The sequence below is a fragment of the Oryctolagus cuniculus genome, chromosome 11 (genome assembly GCF_964237555.1).
Source record: "Oryctolagus cuniculus chromosome 11, mOryCun1.1, whole genome shotgun sequence".
Lineage (NCBI taxonomy): Eukaryota > Metazoa > Chordata > Mammalia > Lagomorpha > Leporidae > Oryctolagus > Oryctolagus cuniculus.
This window is the reverse complement of record NC_091442.1, coordinates 97835067-97853652: the sequence shown is the minus strand read 5'-3', so window position 1 is coordinate 97853652 and position 18586 is coordinate 97835067. Positions and strand designations below refer to the sequence as shown.

General features: G+C 51.4%; 1 protein-coding gene across 1 annotated transcript in view; it reads left to right on the top strand.

Annotated features, from left to right (window-relative positions):
• The first annotated feature begins 6337 nt into the window (after nucleotides 1–6337).
• TMCC3 (transmembrane and coiled-coil domain family 3) overlaps nucleotides 6338–18586 on the top strand; it is a 299177-nt gene continuing 286928 nt past the window's right edge. The window contains exon 1 of the mRNA XM_070052712.1: nucleotides 6338–6458. Within this exon, the coding sequence (XP_069908813.1) occupies nucleotides 6450–6458 (9 nt within the window). The 5' untranslated portion in view covers nucleotides 6338–6449. The remainder of the gene's footprint in view (nucleotides 6459–18586) is intronic.

Genomic DNA, 18586 nt, shown 5'->3' with positions numbered 1-18586 from the left:
AGAGGGAGATACACACACACACACACACACACACACACATCTTCCATCCACTGGTTCACTCCCCAAATGGCCGCAAAGGCTAGGACAGGGCCAGGATGAAGCCAGGGAACTAGGAGCCTTTTCTAGGTCTCCCACATGAATCTAGGGGCCCAAGCACTTGGACCATCCTCTGATGCTTTCCCAGGCCATTAGGAGAGCTAGATTGGAAGTAGAACAGCCAGGACTCAAACTGGCACCCATATGGAATGCTGGTGTGGTAGGTGGTGGTCCTACCCACTATGCCACAGCTTTGGTCCCCATATCTTTCTTTATTGCAAGTCATGCCCCTACTTAGTAACTCTCAAGAGAATTTCAAAGTAGTAAAAGCGACTCAAACAGCAAAATGAGAGGCTGGATAAATGGTAACATACCAATGTGCTGTGCATCTTCAACTATGCTATAGTTTGGGTATGGCCTGGGTGTGTCCCCAAAGGTTCATGTGTTGGAAGCTTGGTCCCCAGTGGGGATGCTGGGGGGACGATGTGGGACATTTGAGAGGTGGAAGGGCCTTAGATCACTGTGGTAGAGGTGTACCTTTGGAAGGGATCATGGGATCCCAGTCTCTTTGGTTTCCTGTCTTGTGCCGTGACCTCTCTCTCTCTCATGCACTCTTGGCATTTTGGGGTCTTCCACCATGAGGTGATGAAGCCAAAGGGGCCCTTGCAAGAGCCTGAACTGTGCTGTTTAGACTGACTGTCCCCAAAACTGTGAGCAAAATAAGCCTCTTTATAAGTACCTGAATTCAGGCATTTTGTTAGAGTAATGAAAAACACACTAATATAAGCAGCACTGAAGATCATAATGAAGGCATTATAGAGCTATAGAAAGCTATTTACTGAGGTCTGCATCATAGCACAGTGGGTAAAGCTACCACCTGTGATGCTGACATCCCATATGGGCACTCGTTCATGCCCCAGCTGCTCAACTTCTGATCCAGCTCCCTGCTAATGGCCTGAGAAAAGCAGTGGAGGATGGCCCAAATACTTGGGCACCTGCCACCCACATGGGACATCCAGAAGATTCTCCAAGATCCTGGCTTCAGCCTGGCCTAGCTTTGGCTGTTGCAGCCGTATGGGGAGTAAACCACTGAAAGGAAGATCTCTCTCCCTCTGTCTGTCCCTCTTTCTGTAACTCTGACTTTCAAACAAATAGAACATCTTAAAAAATAAAAAAGAAGGTTATTTACTGAGGGAAAACACTATACTACAATATGGTCTAGACATCACTCATTCATTAAACAGGTATTGAGTGCACCGATTGGATTGTCTGTAAATGTAGGAAATATCAAGACAGCGCTTTCTGTAAAGGAGTTCAGAATTTAGCAGGAAAAATAGCTAGGTAAACAGATAGCAAATGACACTCATTCAGACAAAGATTAAGAAGGACTATGGAAAGAAATATGCAAATAGTATTGGGGTGGGCAGGTAGTTGAATTTTGTCTTTTTAAACATCTGTTAAGGGGTGAGCCCTGGGGCAGAAGCTCAGAGGGGAGAGGATAACCAAGATCTGATGAAGGCAACACCAGCTGCAGGCAACCACTTCCCCATCACCACTGCATCTTCAGGCCACAAAAAGCAAAGGAAAAAATCAATGGAATGCCCGGTTCCCAAACCATGGCTCAGAGAAATAAAACAAATCTTAACAAGGGCAAGAGAAAAAGAAAATGGCAGAGCAACCACACAACTTCCAATAGTAAAATAAGTAACTCAAAATATCTTTGAGGGACTGTGATACTGTAATAAAAAAGATGAAGAGAATACATATAGTGGCACCTTGATGATACCCCAGTCCCTCTAACATTGATGATACCCCAGGCTCACCTCCCTAGTCAGGAATCCCAAAGCCATCTCGGCTCTACTGTCACCACCTGCACGTTGTTGCCCACTCTACTGTCTGCTACGGAGAATAGTCTTTTTCCTTCCAATTCAGGTATTATATATTTTATTTAATTTTAAATTTTTTTTTTTTGACAGGCAGAGTGGACAGTGAGAGAGAGAGAGACAGAGAGAAAGGTCTTCCTTTGCCGTTGGTTCACCCTCCAATGGCCGCCGCGGCCGGCGCGCTGCAGCCGGCGCACCGCGCTGATCCGATGGCAGGAGCCAGGAGCCAGGTGCTTTTCCTGGTCTCCCATGGGGTGCAGGGCCCAAGCACCTGGGCCATCCTCCACTGCACTCCCTGGCCACAGCAGAGAGCTGGCCTGGAAGAGGGGCAACTGGGACAGAATCCGGCTCCCTGACCGGGACTAGAACCCGGTGTGCAGGCGCCGCTAGGCAGAGGATTAGCCTAGTGAGCCGCGGCGCCGGCCAATTTTAAATTTTTTTGACAGGCAGAGTGGACAGTGAGAGAGAGAGAGAGAGAGAAAGGTCTTCCTTTTACCGTTGGTTCACCCTCCAATGGCCGCTGCTGCCGGTGCACCGCACTGGTCCGAAGGCAGGAGCCAGGTGCTTCCTCCTGGTCTCCCATGCGGGTGCAGGGCCCAAGGACTTGGGCCATCCTCCACTGCACAGGTATTATATATTTTTTCAAACCAAAATCTCATCTTCTTCAAGAATCCTTTTTTAGCAAACTCCATGCTACTTCAATGTAAATGCTTGAAAGTGGTTTCCTGATATAAAATTTTAGGTGCATGTTTGCACGGCCTTGAAGAAATTCCAGGAAGTGGAGATTCTGTGACCTGTTAGCACCCACCTGTCACTGGTTAATCTCTTGAGCCCTGGAGTCAGGCAGATTTAGGTTAGATCTGAATCACTTATTAGCCATGCAACCTTTGGCAAGTTGTTGAATCTTGATAAATCTTGGTTTCCTAATCTATCACATTAGAGAGATACTAGCAACTATCTATCGTGTAGGGTTTTATAAGAATGGAGCAGATGAATACACATCAAGTTGTTTGTCAGAGTGCTTGGCACATATAAAGCACTCAGTGCCCTTAGTTGTGATCCACATTTCCTTGAAATTATTCTCTATTGGATTCAGGAAATGAAGGGTTGATTCAACTGACAATGTACGCCCCACTTAGATGTCCCAAGTACGTATTTAATGGATATCTTCTCAAGGATTGCACCTTAAAAACATGGCAGAGAAAAACAGTATTTTATTGCTAGCACATTTGTAAATGAAAGATGACAGACTGGTAAGACGGTATGCTAACTGCAACATTTCTTCTCTGCAAAAATCAGCACAAATGATTTCTGTTTTACTCTTTATTTAAAGTTATAACCTGGTTCCTTTTTGCTCAGTCTTGTACATGCCTTTCTACATTAATAATGACAGAAGTTAAGTTGCCTTCCTGATGCCAGAATGCTGTATTGAAGAGGAGACTGAAGAATCTAACCTGAAGATCAAAAGGGCTGAATGTCACCATTGTTTTTGACCAGTAGAGAAGTTATTACAAAAAAAGGGGGTGCCTGTACTGTGGCAGAGGCTGAATACAGCGTCCATTTGGGAGCGCCAGTTCGAGTAGCAGCTGCTCGGCTTCTCATCCAGCTCCCTGCTAATGCACCTGGGATGGCAGCAGAAGATGGCTCCTGCCACGCCTATGGGCTCCAATCTGGTCCAGACCTGGCTGTTGTGGCCATTTGGGGAGGGAACCAGCAAATGGGAGATGTATTTCTCTCTGTCTCTCTTTCTCTTTCTCTCTCTCTCTGCTTTTCAAATAAAAAGGAATCTTTTTTAAAAAGGGGAAAATAGTGTTCTCAAGAAAACAAATATGTCTGGCTTTTGAAGGCTAATGGAGGTGTGATGAAACCAAGAGACAACTATTACTAAAACACTTTGAAGACTCTTTAAAACCTGTGAAAGCAGCAGACAGCCTTCACACTGCCACAGAAAAGGGCGAACATCTGATCCGGTCTAGCTTCACTTTTTTTTTTTTTTTTTTTTTGACAGGCAGAGTGGACAGTGAGAGAGAGAGACAGAGAGAAAGGTCTTCCTTTTGCCGTTGGTTCACCCTCCAATGGCTGCTGCAGCCAGCGCATTGCGCTGATCCGAAGGCAGGAGCCAGGTGCTTCTCCTGGTCTCCCATGGGGTGCAGGGCCCAAGGACTTGGGCCATCCTCCACTGCCTTCCCGGGCCACAGCAGAGAGCTGGCCTGGAAGAGGGGCAACCGGGACAGAATCCGGCGCCCCGACCGGGATTAGAACCTGGTGTGCCGGCGCCGCTAGGCGGAGGATTAGCCTACTGAGCCACGGCCCCGGCCTAGCTTCACTTTTAAATTGGTTTTTCAAGTGAGTTAATGGCAGCATTGGAAACTAAGGGTTTCCAGAGGTGGGCCCTGTGTTTCTGTTCCAAATGATGTGTTGTCATTCATCTGCTCCAGTGGAATCATTGTCTTGGTTTCTGAATGCAGGCCAATTAATTCTTTTTTTTAAACTTTTATTTAATGAATATAAATTTCCAAAGTACAGCTTATGGATTACAATGCCCCCCCCCATAACTTCCTTCCCACCCGCAACCCTCCGATTTCCCACTCCCTCTCCCCTTCCATTCACATCAAGATTCATTTTCAATTTCAATTCTCTTTATATACAGAAGATCAGTTTAGCATATATTAAGTAAAGATTTCAACAGTTTGCACCCACATCTTTCCACTGCTGCACCTTTTAAAGGAAGCGGAGTGCAGGAGGGCAGTGCAGCAGGGGACCGAGTCAGCCCAGCCTGGCTGAGTGGAAACCGTTGGCTGTGCCAGTTACACGCTGTGTGCTTTTTTTTTTTTTTTTTAAGATTTATTTTATTTATTTGAGAGGTAGAGTTACAGAGAGGGAGAGACAGAGAGAGAGGTCTTCCATCTTCTGTTTCACTTCCCAAATGGCCGCATGGCTGGAGCTGATCCAAAGCCAGGAGCTGGAAGCTACTTCCAGGTCTCCCACGTGGGTGCAGGGGCCTAAGGACTTGGGCCATCCTCCACTGCTTTCCCAGGCGCATTAGCAGGCAGTGGGATTGGAAGTGGAGCAGCTGGGACTGGAACCAGTGACCAGATGGGATGCTGGCAGGTCCGGGCTTTAACCCACTGTGCCACGGTGCAGCTCCAAGCTGTGTGCTCTTAATCAAGTTACCTGCCCTCTTTGAGCCTCGGTGGCTCCCTCTGAAATGTTAAAATCACAGGGCTTTCTTCAGAGGATTGCGATTTGCAACTGGGAACTCAGGCCAAGCCCATGGCGTCTAAGTAAGTCCGCTGGCTAAAACTTATTTCCCCACAGCAAAGCACCAAAGACCAATCTGGACAGACTACTGCGGAGTCCTAAGACGAAGTCAAAAGGCAGGCAGCCGGCGCCATTCACTTCCTTTGTTTCCCTTTTCCTCGCAATGCATGGGGTACCCGCCGCTTATCTGTGCTGATCCACACCAACGGCGTCTAGGCATCAGATCACGAAGGTACTTCTTCCGTGTAAGACTGCAGCCTCGCCAGGGCTGTCCACACTCCACCCACAGCAGAGAGGCAGAATGGTGTCCCTGGGCCCGCGGCAGGCAGTTAGCAGGGACCCCCTCTTCCCCCACACCGCCCCACAGTAGCCTGCGGCCAGGCGCCAGAGAAGCAGAGACGGCCCCCAGCAGTGCGTCTCCTGCCTACCTGCCAAACGCGAGCGAACTTGGTGCTTTTCAAAAGAGCCTGTGGCAAACAAGGGGTATTTTTTTTTTTTCCTACACTGAATTCAGGTGCCTTTAAATTCTGTGCGTCTTTAATGTACTTTATTCATGGGGGAAACAGACAAGAAAAAGGCTCTCACGCTACATCCCACCCTCCCCTGTTCTTGGGGACTGGGAGCGCGCGTACTCCTGGCTCCTTGGTATGCGTGTTCCCTTCTCCCCGCACAGGCATCCAGGACTGGGCTGCCCGTGTTGCTGACGTGGAGGCGGGAGTGGGCGCGTGGCGGTGCGGACCCTACCCCGCGAGGGTTTCTTTCAGCCTGGTTGATCTGTTGCGGCTCCCCACTCTCCTCAAAAGCTTTAGGAACAAATGGCGCTCGCAGGGTCTGCAGAGTGGGAAGGGACCTGAGCCGGCGGCCTGCGTGCCGTGCACTGCGCAGGAGGAAAGTCCCGTCCAGGCGGAGAGGGTCCCCCTCCCGCCCCCCGCGGGGTAGGCGCCCAAGTTCAGCTCCTCGGGCGAACTCGGCTCCCCTCGGCGGCGGCGGGAGGGCGCTCCGGGAGGAGAGGGGCCGGGCGGCCGGCGGAGGGGGCTCCGCGACGCGCACACGGGGCTCCGGGGCCGGGGTTCCGCGAGCTCCGCGCGCTCCGCGGCCGGCTCCCGCCCCCCGCCCCGCCTGCTCGGCGGCCGCGGCGCACGCGTGTGCGGGCGGGGGCAGCGCGGAGCTCCCGGGCCGGCCGTGCGCGGTCGCCCGCCTGCCCGCCTGCCCGCCTGCCCGCCTGCTGCCCGCGCCGCCGACTCCGCCCGGCCCGGCCGTCCCGGCACCATGCGGAGGGTGAGTGTGCGCTCGGGGCAAGGGGCAGGGGCGCCCTTCCGGGCTGGGTGCGGAGGGGCGTCGCGGGTGTGGAGGGGGCACCGTGGGGACTTGGCCGAGGCCCCGGCCCTGGGTCCCCGCCGCGGCGCCGACCCGTCGAGGCCCTGGGTGCGTACAGGGGAGGAAACCCCTTGCGGGGCGCCTTCGCCGACCACTCGGTCCCTGGCTCGGTTGCTCAGCTCCTCGCCGCGTCTTTGGAGCCTCCGGAACTTTGCGGGGCGTCGGGTGAGCGGGGCGGGGAAGGGCCAGCCCCCTCGCCCGGCTGCTGGGGGGCGACGGGCGGGCGGTGGCCTCGCCTGGCCTCCAGAAATGCCCGGGACAATCCCCCCCACCCGGGCAAGCAGAGCGCCGCCCTCCGACGGGAACCGAGGCTGCAGGTGGGGCACCCTCGCGTGCGGCTTCCTTAGCCGCAGGTGTGAGCGGCCGTGGCTCGCCTCTCCCCGTGAGCCCTTCGCGGATCGGAAAGGAGCAGGTTCAACCGCAGGGTTCCCTCACCTTCCAGGACCGCAGCCCCGGGAGCGGAGCGGCTGAGGCTCCGGCGGCGGCCGGGAGGGGGGAGGTGGGGGCGGGGGAGGCGGCGCTGATCTGGTGCAGAGGCAACCTGAGGATCGAACTCCTGCCAGGTTCTCCCGAAGCCCTGCAGGCCCAACTCCGAGGACAGCCTAGGTGCTGAAGACAGGCCCGGTACGTGTTTTCCGGAGCGTCCAGGCTTGGAGGAGATGGCAAAGGTGCAGACGGCCCCCCCGCCGGGCCCACGCACGTCTCTCCTTGGAGTTGGGGTTGGCCTGTTCTTGTGGTTCTGGCCACCTGAGGGGCCGGTCAGGGATTCTACCTCTCCACCTGTTGGGTTGCTTCGCAGGAAACTCTGGCTGGCCTGTGGCTGCTGGTGCCAGCATTAGTCTTGGTGTGTGTGTATGTGTGGGGGGGTGTTGTATAGATACAGTTGCGTTGTAGGGCAAGCATGAGTGAGCGAGCTAGTATGGAAATTCACCTGGCTGGCTGGCTTTTGAGTGGAGCTCAAACCTGCTCAGGTGTTTCTGCATTGTGTGGAGCAGTGTACAAGGAAATTTACTTGCTTCAACTCCAAACTCAGGGGGCAGCAGCTTCCTTTAACCATCAGGGTCCCTGGATTAACAAAAGGAAGCAGCTGTGGGTGTGTGGGTCTGAGATTGGTGTTAGAGGGAGAATCGGGATTTGAAGACCGAGGGAGATTGGGGCTGGTGCTGCGGTGTAGCAGGTAAAGCCGCCACCTGTGGTTCTGGCATCCCATGTGGGTGCCCGTTTGCGCCCCGGCTGCTCCTCTTCCAATCCAGCTCTCTGCTATGGCCTGGGAAAGCAGTGGAAGATGACCCAAGTCCTTGGGCCCCTGCACCTATGTGGGAGACCCGGAAGAAGCTCCTGGCTTCAGATTGGCTTGGCTCTTGCCGTGTGACCATTTGGGGAGTGAACCAGCGGATGAATGACCCCCCCCCCCCCCGCTTCTGCCTCTCTGTAACTTTGCCTTTCAAATAAAAAAATAAATCTTTAAAAAAAGATGGAGGGAATTGACCAGGGTGTGTCAAGTTGTGGTTTACAGACACCTGCCTGAGGAGGAAAAGAGATGGATGGCTGTGAGACCCTGCTTCACACCAGTCGAGTCAGAACCTCTGGGACCAGAGCTTAGGCATCTGCACGCTAAACCCTCATCACCAAAAGACGTGTTGAACACCTGCTCCCGCAGCCACTGCTGAAAGCTCTGGACAGACGAGGGCCTTGCTCTCCGGGAGGCTGTGTTCTAGTTGGGAACTCAGACAGTAAAGCAGCAAGAATATATACACAGATCATGATTAGAGATCGTGCTGCGTGCTATGGGGAAAATCAAGCAGAGAATGCGATGGGGAGGGACGCTGTCCAGCCTGGGGGGGAGGTGAGACATTCTGGAGGAGGCGACATTTGAGTTGTGAGCTACACGAGGGAAAGACGCTGTGTGACAGTTGGGGTGAGGAAGGGGCGCCCCAGGCCGAGAGCGCCAGGGCACGGGCTCTGCGGCATGAGCAGGCTTGCCATAGAGGAGAAATGGAAGATGCTGGGTGCAGCGGGCTGGAGAGTGGATGGCAGCGAGGTTGGAGATTGTTGGGCAAGGGAAGAACTTAGCATTTGAGCTTAAATGTATAGAAATGTTATGGAGAGGATTTGACGTGTAGGACTGGAATGATGTGACTCGGTTTGCTCTTTTGAAGGTCTCGTCGGCTTGGTTTGTAGAACCGATGATGGAATGGAGGTGGTGGTAGAAAAGGGAGACCACCCTCGTGTGCAGGGTGACAGGACGGGTAGAGAGACGAGGAGGTATTTTGGAGGTAGTGCCAGCTGCATTTGCTCATGTGAAAGGCCGAAGAGGGGGCGTGGGGTCCTGTTCTGTACAGGTAAGGCCGCTAATTGTTGGAGAAAGGGAGGTGAGCAGGAGAAGAGGAGGTGGCTGGGGCTCAGTTGGAGTGCCTGATGGCAGTGCACATGGCTCGTATGTAGTAACATGTGCTGTGTTATCTTGTGGCCCACGCAGTAACGAGAGTCCTGTGGAACACTGGCTGCCCTCACCATTCTACAGATGAGCCAGCAAGCTCAGAAAGGTTGAGTGTGTCGTGCAGGGCCTCTCAGCTGAGTGGCCTGCGAACCCAGCCTCGCCTGCCCCCAGAGCCCTGACAACTACAGACTTTGTTCCTGCCCCGGACCGTTTCTGGTTCCGGAGAAGCAGTCATTGAGCCGCGTGCTGAGGCTCATGCGTGGCAAGGCCTCCAGTGCGCTAGGTCAGAGTTGCCGCAGTTGTTCCCTCTCGCGTTGTTCAGTGAAAGAGAGGGTGCACTGGGAATCTGTGAAGGAGCTCGGGAAATGCCCAGTGATCTGGTTTCTCTCAAGAGAGATCTAAGTTGGCCGGTGCCGCGGCTCAACAGGCTAATCCTCCACCTAGTGGCGCCGGCACACTGGGTTCTAGTCCCGATTGGGGCGCTGAATTCTGTCCTGGTTGCCCCTCTTCCAGGCCAGCTCTCTGCTGTGGCCAGGGAGTGCAGTGGAAGATGGCCCAAGTCCTTGGGCCCTGCACCCCATGGGAGACCAGGAGAAGCACCTGGCTCCTGCCTTCGGATCAGCATGGTGTGCCTGCCATGGCAGCCATTGGAGGGTGAACCAACGGCAATGGAAGACCTTTCTCTCTGTCTCTCTCTCTCACTGTCCACTCTGTCTGTCAAAAAAAAAAAAAATTAAAAAAGATCTAATTGTGTGTGTCCCCCCCCCCCATTCATACATTGAAAGTGGAACCCTTGAGTTCATGGTGAGGGTTTGAGAGGTGAGCCCATTGGGAAGTGCTTGGGTCGGGAGTGGGATCAGTGCCCTTAGAAAAGGGGTCTGAGAGCTGGGGCCTGAGAGCTGATGGGAGGCAGGAAGGCACTGTCTCTGATGCACCAGAAAGCAGGCCCTCATCGTGCACTGAACCTGCTGGGCCCCTGATCTGGGACTACCAGGCCCCAGAACCCTGAAAGACCCGTCTCAGTTTTTTGTAAGCTCCCTGGCGTGTGGTATTTTATTGTAGCAGCCTGAGCAGATGAAGACAAGAGGCTGGCCTGGTCTGGTACCTCGCCACCGGTTGAGACCCGAGCACTGGAAGCCAGCCCTGTGGCATCTTCTTTCACCTCTCTGCATATCTGGCTAATGTTTTCTGTTTGAAAACAAAATGGGGCCTTTCCTATGCAGGAGTTTCAGAATATTGGTCGCTTGGAAAAATTATTTGTGTTAGAGAAATCAGATGTGGAAAAAAAATGGTCGTGGTAGCTACCGTGTATTGCTTGCTTCCTCTGTGCTGGGCACCTGTTGTCTCTTCATTTTTGTAACAGCCTTTGAGGTTAAAAATGAATAGGTGATACATTCACACAGTACAGAATTCAAAAGGTGACAATGAGAGGTAGCTCTCCTATTCTGTTGTCCAACCAACTAGTTTCCTTCCCAGAAGTAACTGAAATGAAACCCATCTCTTGTGGCCTTCCAGAAATAATCTATATCTATCTATCTATATATATATACACACACACACACAAGCAGGTATGGGTTCACTTTTCTCCATTGTTTACCATAAAAATGGTAACATCTAAGTACTCTCATCTGCACCCTGCCTTTGTCCCTTGTACAGTCAGTTTATTGTTTACAGCTCTGTGACACCCTATTTTCTTGGTTGTGTATGGCATGCCTTTCTCTGGTTATACAGTACTAGAATTGGCTGTTGCTGTTATTTTACCAGCAGCAGTGCTACAGTCGAGTCTTGCACGTATTGAAGTTTGCATGGGTGCCAGCAGCTCTGTGTGGTGACTCACGCGGGGATTTCTGGGCTGAGGGATGCAGAGACTTCGTTGGTGTTGGGTGAGGCGGTGTAGTTGTAGGGGTTAAGAACCCAGACCTGTAGCCGTGTTGCCTGGGACTGAATCCTGCGAGTCCCATAAGTGCTCTGTGCCTCAGTTGCCTCCTTTGTCAGAGAGGGGTGATATGGCAGCCACTGGGCAGGGTTGTTGTAAAGATTGTATCGTAGCAGATCAGCCCCACAGTTATGGCTTAAGAGTAACTGTTTCATTTAGCTTAAAGTCTGTGGGTTGCTGGGTGCTCTTCCAGCCTGGGCCACCCCAGCAGTCTCTGCTGGGCTCACTCAGGCTTCTGTGCTCAGCTCTGAAGCCGGTCTAGCCTGGCCTCGCTCGGGTGTCTGGTGGTTGACAGGTGACTTGGTCTTCAAGGGACTCCTTTGCGCCAGCAGGTGACCTCGGGTGCCAGTAGACTAGCTCAGGCCTCTTCACGAGGTGGCCTCTGGTGCCTGCAGAGCCACACAGGAGGGCAAGCCTATGCTTGTGCTTCTGTCCCATTCGCTGCTGTCCCATTGTCCAGAGCAAGTCACACCGCCAGGTTCAGAGTCCACGTGGGAGAGAACTCCCCGGGGAGGAGTGTGTAGTGAAGGGAACCATGGCCACCGTGCTTACAGTCTGCCATAGAATGGAATCAGGAAATCTTTGTGGGATGCCTGACGGAGCGCATGGCTCGTTTTCAGTGCTGTGTGAGTGTGTTACACAAGAGAGGTAAATACAACTGCCTACATGGGGATTGAAGCTGTTTGTACCTCTATAGCGTGAGAACGCCTGGCTGCCTGCCGCCTGGGAGCTGTGAGAGTGCTTTCTCCTCGCCGAGGCAGGGGTTCCTGTCCTGTTACAGACGACAGCGCGGTGCCGGGAGGCTAAGCCGCTTGATGGATGTTACAGAGCCAGGCCAGGCTTCCACTCCTCTGCCTGCCGGCTCTCCAGTTTGTCCTGCGGCTCCAGGCAGCATCGTGTTCCCTGCCTGTCATCTCCATTCCCCCTTTGATCTGGCTGGGTGGAGAAGGACCTGCCAGTCTGTGGAAGCCTGGCCCGGAGCGTTTGGGTCCAGCCGGCCTCCTGGATTCAAAGCCAAGTGCCTGCAGACACAGAGGACTCTGATCCCTGCGCAGGCGCGATAAGGCGAACGCTGTCCCCTTTCCTCTTTCACAAGGGAAACAGAGGAGCCGGCTGGCTGCTTGCGCCTCTCATCCCTCCCGCTCAGGACTTGACTTCCCTTCGTTTTCTCCTTCGCAGCCCAGGAATTCTGCTCCCCAGTGTGGTTCATGGGTCTGGACTGGATCTGAGGAGCCAGCTGCCTGGGTTTCAACCCGGCCGGCGCTGGCTGTTGACGCAGCACGTGACTTGGCCTGGTCAGGCTGCCGCCGAAGGTTCTGCTGGGTTCCAAGACGAGCACTCGCTGTTCCTGTCGCAGCACAGATTGCTTTCGCCTGTCTTCTGTGTTCTGATCCACATCCCTTCTCCCGGTCTGCCCCTCTGGCCCTCCGGCCCTTGATGATCGGAAGGACAGCCAGTGTTTACGGGCACCCTTGCCTCGAGCGCTTCACGCGACGCCGACTCATAGCATTTTCACCGCCAGCCTATGAAATCGTAAAAAAAAAAAAAAAAAAGAATGAGATGGCAGGTCGGGGATTATAGAAGGAGGGCTGCTGCTCCGGATAAACCATAAACCGCTGGTGAACTCACAGCAGCCTCCTGCCCCAGCAGCGCCCCGCGCACCCTGCTGTGATGCAGACCCGAAGCCCCAGCACCCGCCCAATAGAGACCTGAATTCCTTTTGTCAACAGCCCTTCCATTTCAGTCGTTGTAATCCTAACAAGAGTTCAGGGGTGGTGTCCCTGTTGTGCTTGAGGTGAGACCCTTGAAACACCCATGAGGCTTTTTATAGAAAGGTGATTTTAAAACCTGGCTGGCTGGCTCGGGGTCCGGCCGCCTCTTGCTCCTTTTGCTGTTTGCCAAAGCAGCAGGAGGATGAAATACAAACACTGCAGATCCTGTGTAGCTTCCGGAGTTTGGAGTCCTGCGTGTGTTCATGTCGGAGGAAAGAGCGCCAGCCTTTTTATGGGCGTCCCTTGGTTGTGGACTAAAGTAAGGTGGTGAGGCTCCTCAAGCAGATATTTAAAAGTGGCCTCCTACTCTGTGCTGGGCGTCCTTGGTGAGTGAGCGGCTCTGTGTGGCTGTGGTCTCATGGAGTTTGCGGTTTCTCTGAGTACACAGTTCAACACGGATTGTGGGAAAAGCACATTGCTGGGGGAACAGGGGTTCATACAAGCCTTCCAGAACAGGTGTAGCTGTTGAGCCTAAAGGATGCAAAGGGCAGCCAGCGAGGGGGAGGAAGTTGGTATTCCAGGTAGGGTGGACAGCACGTTTAGGAGACACGTGCGGGGTGGCTGGCTGGCTGCGTAAGGGCAAGGGGTAGGAGTTGAGGGTGGGACAGGAGGGAGAGGCCAGATCAGGCGCTGGGTGCCACGTGCTGAGAGCCGTCCTGAGGACAGTGCAGAGCCATCGAGGGGTTCTAGGCAGATTCTGGAAAATCTGGTATTTGTTTCAGAGAGTTTATTCGGTTGCAGGATGTCTGGAGGTGGAGGACTGGTTAGGGGGCTGTGGCAGTCATCTAGCTGGCCCGGACGAGGGAGGTGGGTGGGGCTGGAGGTGCATCTTGGGCAAGAGGTGTCTTGCAGTAGAATGAGCAGGACTTGGTGTCTGATAGGATGTGGAGGACCGGGGAGGGGAGGAGCCGAGAATGCTGACTCCCAGGTTTCTGGCTCGGAGTAACTGGGTGCGTGGTGCTGCTGTGAGTGGAGACACACGTGCCAGAGGCTGCACCCAGGGCCAGGACTTGGGAAGGTTGCTTCTGTTTTGCACATGTTAGGGATGCGGTAGCTGCAAGCCATTCAGTAAAGGTCATCTGTAGGGGGAGGGTTATGGAGGCCTGTGTCTTAGAAGATAGTTGTATGTGAAGAAATGACTGTGTGAGTTACTGGCATGTAGGTGATAATAGTGGAAGCCTCTGGAGTCAGATAATATATTTATAAACAGTGATTCACAACGTGTGGTGAGCATGAGACTCTGAGGGAGCTCGTTCAAAATACAGATTCCCACTAAGCTGCTGAGTTAGCAGGTGCATATGAACTTGGCCTATGCAGTGTGTGGTGGAGTTGACGGGACTCAGGCTGTGCAGCCCGGCTGTGTCACCCTTAGGTGGACGCCCTCAAGAATCCCTAGCACTCTGAGGCCTATACTTTTTTTAAAAAATTGGAAATATTTATGACATAAAAAGGTATAAGAAGCAATATCCTGACATCCATGTATCCACCACAACTTGAAAGTAAAAGAATTCCAAGATAAACGGTGGTGTGTTTATAAAACAGAGCATGCCCGGGCCTAAAGAGGAGTATACCACCATACAAGCGTGAAGATGGTTGGATTCCGTTGGTGTGAAGTTCAGGAACAAAACAAACTAAGTTCCCGCTATAGAAATCAAAACAGTGTTTGCCAGAGGGGGTGACCTGGAAGGGGTAGAGGGACCTTTCTGGAGCAATGGGGTTTTTTTCTTGATAGGGTGTGGTTTGCTTTGGGAGTATTTGTTGGTCAGAACTCATTGACCTGTGTTACTTATGATCTGTGCATATCACTGTGTAGAAATTATACCTCAGAAAAGACTCTTAGGGCAAAATGAACAACGGAGTTGGAACTCTGAGTCCTTTTATGTCCACCTGAAGTAGCCACTATCCTGCGTTTACCCTTTGTGTGCACTGCACAGGCACTGACCCTTAGGTAATGCGTGCTGTTCTGTGTGTCTTCCAACTTTGTGTAGCACAACATGTACACACATGTGTATGTGTCTTTAAATATTTGCATTTTCTAATTTAATCTTTTTTCATTATATGATGTGGGATTTATCCATGTGATACCAGTAGCTGACCATGCTTTTTAAAAATTAGTTTATTTGAAAGGCAAAGTTAGAGGGATACACACACACACACACACACAGATCTTTCATCCACTGATTCACTCCCCAAATGGCTGCAACTGCCAGGGCTGGGCCAGGAGCCTGGAACTCCGTCCAGGTCTCCCATGTGGGTGACAGGGGCCCAAACACTTGGGCTGTCTTCGTCTGCTTTTCCCAGGCCATTGGCAGGGAGCTGGGTTGGAAGTGGAGCAGCCGGGGCATGAAGCAGAGCCCATATGGGATGCCAGTGTTGCAGGCGGTGGCCTCACCTGCTGTGTCACCGCACTGGTCCCTCCCATGCACTTTTAGAGCTAAGTGCAGTCATATAATGGGATACTTGGTAATTAAGTTCTCCTTTCTCATTTTGCTGTGTATTTAGGTCGTTTCAAATAGTGCTGCCACAATGTATGTATCCGTGCGTGTGAGTGGGAAGGGTTTTAGGCACGGAGTAGCTGGGTGGCTGAGCATCCTGTCAGCGCTACTTGAGGTTGCCATTTGTCAGAAGTGTGTGAAAAGCCCGCCTTTCTACTAGGCACTGGGTGCTGTCAGACTTCTGGTTTTTGGCAAGTGTCACAGGTTGGAAATACTATGTCTTGGTTCTGATTTGTGATTCCCTAATTACTAGTGTGGTTGAACATATCTTAATGTATGCATTGGCATTTTCAGTTTGCTCTTCTGTGAATTATCTATTTGTATCTTTTGTCCATTTCTCTTTGGGGCTTTTTCTTCCTGAGTTGCAAATATGTTAATTTTGTTTGCTTGTTAAGTGACATTCTTTTATTGGTGTTTATGTTCTCAACTTCCGGTCACAGCATACTTTGGGATTAAAGATGTGTACTGCAATATTCCCCGAGACCTCTTAGGTACGAAAACAATTGTGTATAGTTTTATTTCGGCTTGGGAAAGTCTGTCTGGTACAAGACAAGTACAGAAGAACCTTTCTCCTCCACGTCTCTCTCTCCCGCTCCCTCCACTCTCCCTTTGCTCTGCTTCCGACTACTCTAGACCATATACACTGTATACACTTGAATTTGGATTGTGTCCTTTCTGCTACTGTGGTCTTCTGACTGAGGAAAGAGGAAGTAACCCACCATTCTCCAGGCACTTAAACACACACTGCTGTGGCTGCTGTGTCAGACAAAAGGTTTATTAATACTAAAGAAAAGCCTGCAACTAAAAAAGATAACAAACCCAGAAAATGAAAATTAGTGTAGGATTTTTTTGTTTGCGCTGCCTAGCAGTCTGTGATGATTCAGCCAGTTACACACGAAAATGTTTGTGGAAATGGAATTAAAAGATATTTTGAAATCCATGCGCTGCTTTTCACAGTGCAGTTTCTCCATGAACTTCTTGAAGACCTGTTCACGAGTTTGTGGGTGTCTAACTACACTCAGGACTCCGTGTTTGCTTCCAGGCACGTCTTTGCACTGCCTGCAGGTGGGGCACACGTTTCGTTTGCCTTTTTTCTTCCTCAGTCTGTCATCATTAGAACCATTAATTAAAAAAAAAAAAAAAAAAGAAAGTTCTGAAGGATGACCCTGTAATACTGACCTAACTTGGTTTATACACTAAAAAATTTTGGCCCAGTTCAGCCCACTATGACATTCTAGTCATAGTGTTAAGACTTAGGAGTTCAGGGGCTGGTGCCATGGTATAGAAGGCCAAGGCTCTGCGGTGCCATCACCCCATAATGGAGCCACTTCAAGTCTCAGCTACTCTACCCCTGATCCAGCTCCCTGCTTATGGACCTGGGGATGCAGTGGAAGATGGCCCGAGGGCTTGGGCCCCTGCACCATGTGTGGGAGACCTGGAAGAAGCTCCTGACTCAGCCCTGGCCATTTGGGGTGTGAACCAGTGGATTGATCTCTCTCTCTCTGTTTCACTGCCTTTCAAATGAATAAATAAATTATTATTTTTTTTTTTTGACAGGCAGAGTTAGACAGTGGGAGACACAGAGAGAAAGGTATTCCTTTCGTTGGTTCACCTCCCAAATGGTTGCTACGGCTGGAGCTGTGCTGATCCGAAGCCAGGAGCCAGGTGCTTCCTCCTAGTCTCCCATGCAGGTGCATGGCCCAAGCACTTGGGCCATCCTCCACTGCACTCCCGAGCCACAGCAGAGAGCTGGACTGGAAGAGGAGCAACCGGGGACAGAATCTGGCATCCCAACCAGGACTAGAACCCGGGATGCCGGCGCCACAGGCAGAAGATTAGCCTGGTGAGCTGTGGCGCTGGCCTAAATAAATAAATTCTTTTTTTTTTTTTTTTTTGACAGGCAGAGTGGACAGTGAGAGACAGAGAGAAAGGTCTTCCTTTTGCCGTTGGTTCACCCTCCAATGGCTGCCGCGGCCGGCGCACCGCGCTGATCCGATGGCAGGAGCCAGGTGCTCGTCCTGGTCTCCCATGGGGTGCAGGGCCCAAGGACTTGGGCCATCCTCCACTGCACTCCCTGGCCACAGCAGAGAGCTGACCTGGAATAGGGGCAACCGGGACAGAATCCGGTGCCCCGACCGGGACTAGAACCTGGTGTGCCGGCGCTGCAAGGCGGAGGATTAGCTTAGTGAGACGCGGTGCCGGCCAATAAATAAATTCTTTAAAAAAAAGGACAGGAGTTCAAAAACTAGGAAATTCAAAGTCAAGGAGCATATACATATACATGTACATATATATATATATATACACACACATATATTTTCTTTCTTCTTTCCTCCTTCCCTCCCTCCCTCCTTTCATTCCATAATTCAAATGGCCTTTCAGGTTGAGAGTTACCCACGTTTCTAGTTTATCATGCCTTTGGGGCACTTCCCCCTCTCATAGCTTTCTAAACCCACAATTATGTATACCTTTCACTTGCTCAAATTATCTTAAAACCAGTAGAGGTAGAAATTACTAACGGTTCTCACTATTCAGTCCCCACCTCCTCCCCAGAATTTCAGGGGCAGCCTGAAATCACAGTAGCTGCAGCCTGACCCGTCTCCCTGCATGGGTGTGAGAGTGGCCACACTGCTTGCCTTCACATCAGCTTTTCCCTTATCAATTATTAGAAATGCTTAACATATATTGCCTACTATGTGCAAACTGATACCACCCTAGGATCATAAAAGTTAGTAAAGATTGTCCTGTTCAGCTTGCTTCTGAACTGAGGGAGATAAGTCAGATCACAAATAACTTGAAAGAAGAGAAAAAAAAACGAATATTGTAATAGATATATAAACAGTGCCCGAGAGTTCGAAGGAAAGATTTCCAGCTTCATTCTGTTGTGGTCAGAAATGATGCATAGTATGATTTTGAGTTTTTTTTTTTTTTTTAATTTGCTGAGCTTGCTTTATGGTCTGGCCTGTGGTCATTCCTAGAGGAAGTTCACGCACTGGTGAGAAGAATGTCTATTCTGCAGCTGTAGAATGAAAGGTTCTGTAAATGTCCTTTCGGTCCATTTGATCCATAGTGTCAATTAACTGTTGTTTCCTTGCTGGTTTTCTTTCTGGTTGATCTGTTCATTGCTGAAAATGGAGTATTGAAATCCCCCACTGCTATTGTACTGAGGTCTGTGTCTCCCTTTAGATCCGTTAACATTTCTTTTGAATAGCCAGGTGCCCTGTAATTAAGTGCATATACGTTTAACACAGTCACATCTTCCTGTTGAATTGATCCCTTAATCATTGCATGGTTTTCTTCTTTGTCTACTTTAACAGTTTTTGTGTTAAAGTCTATTTTGTCCGATATTAGGATGGCTATACCAACTCGTTTTTGGTTTCTGTTAG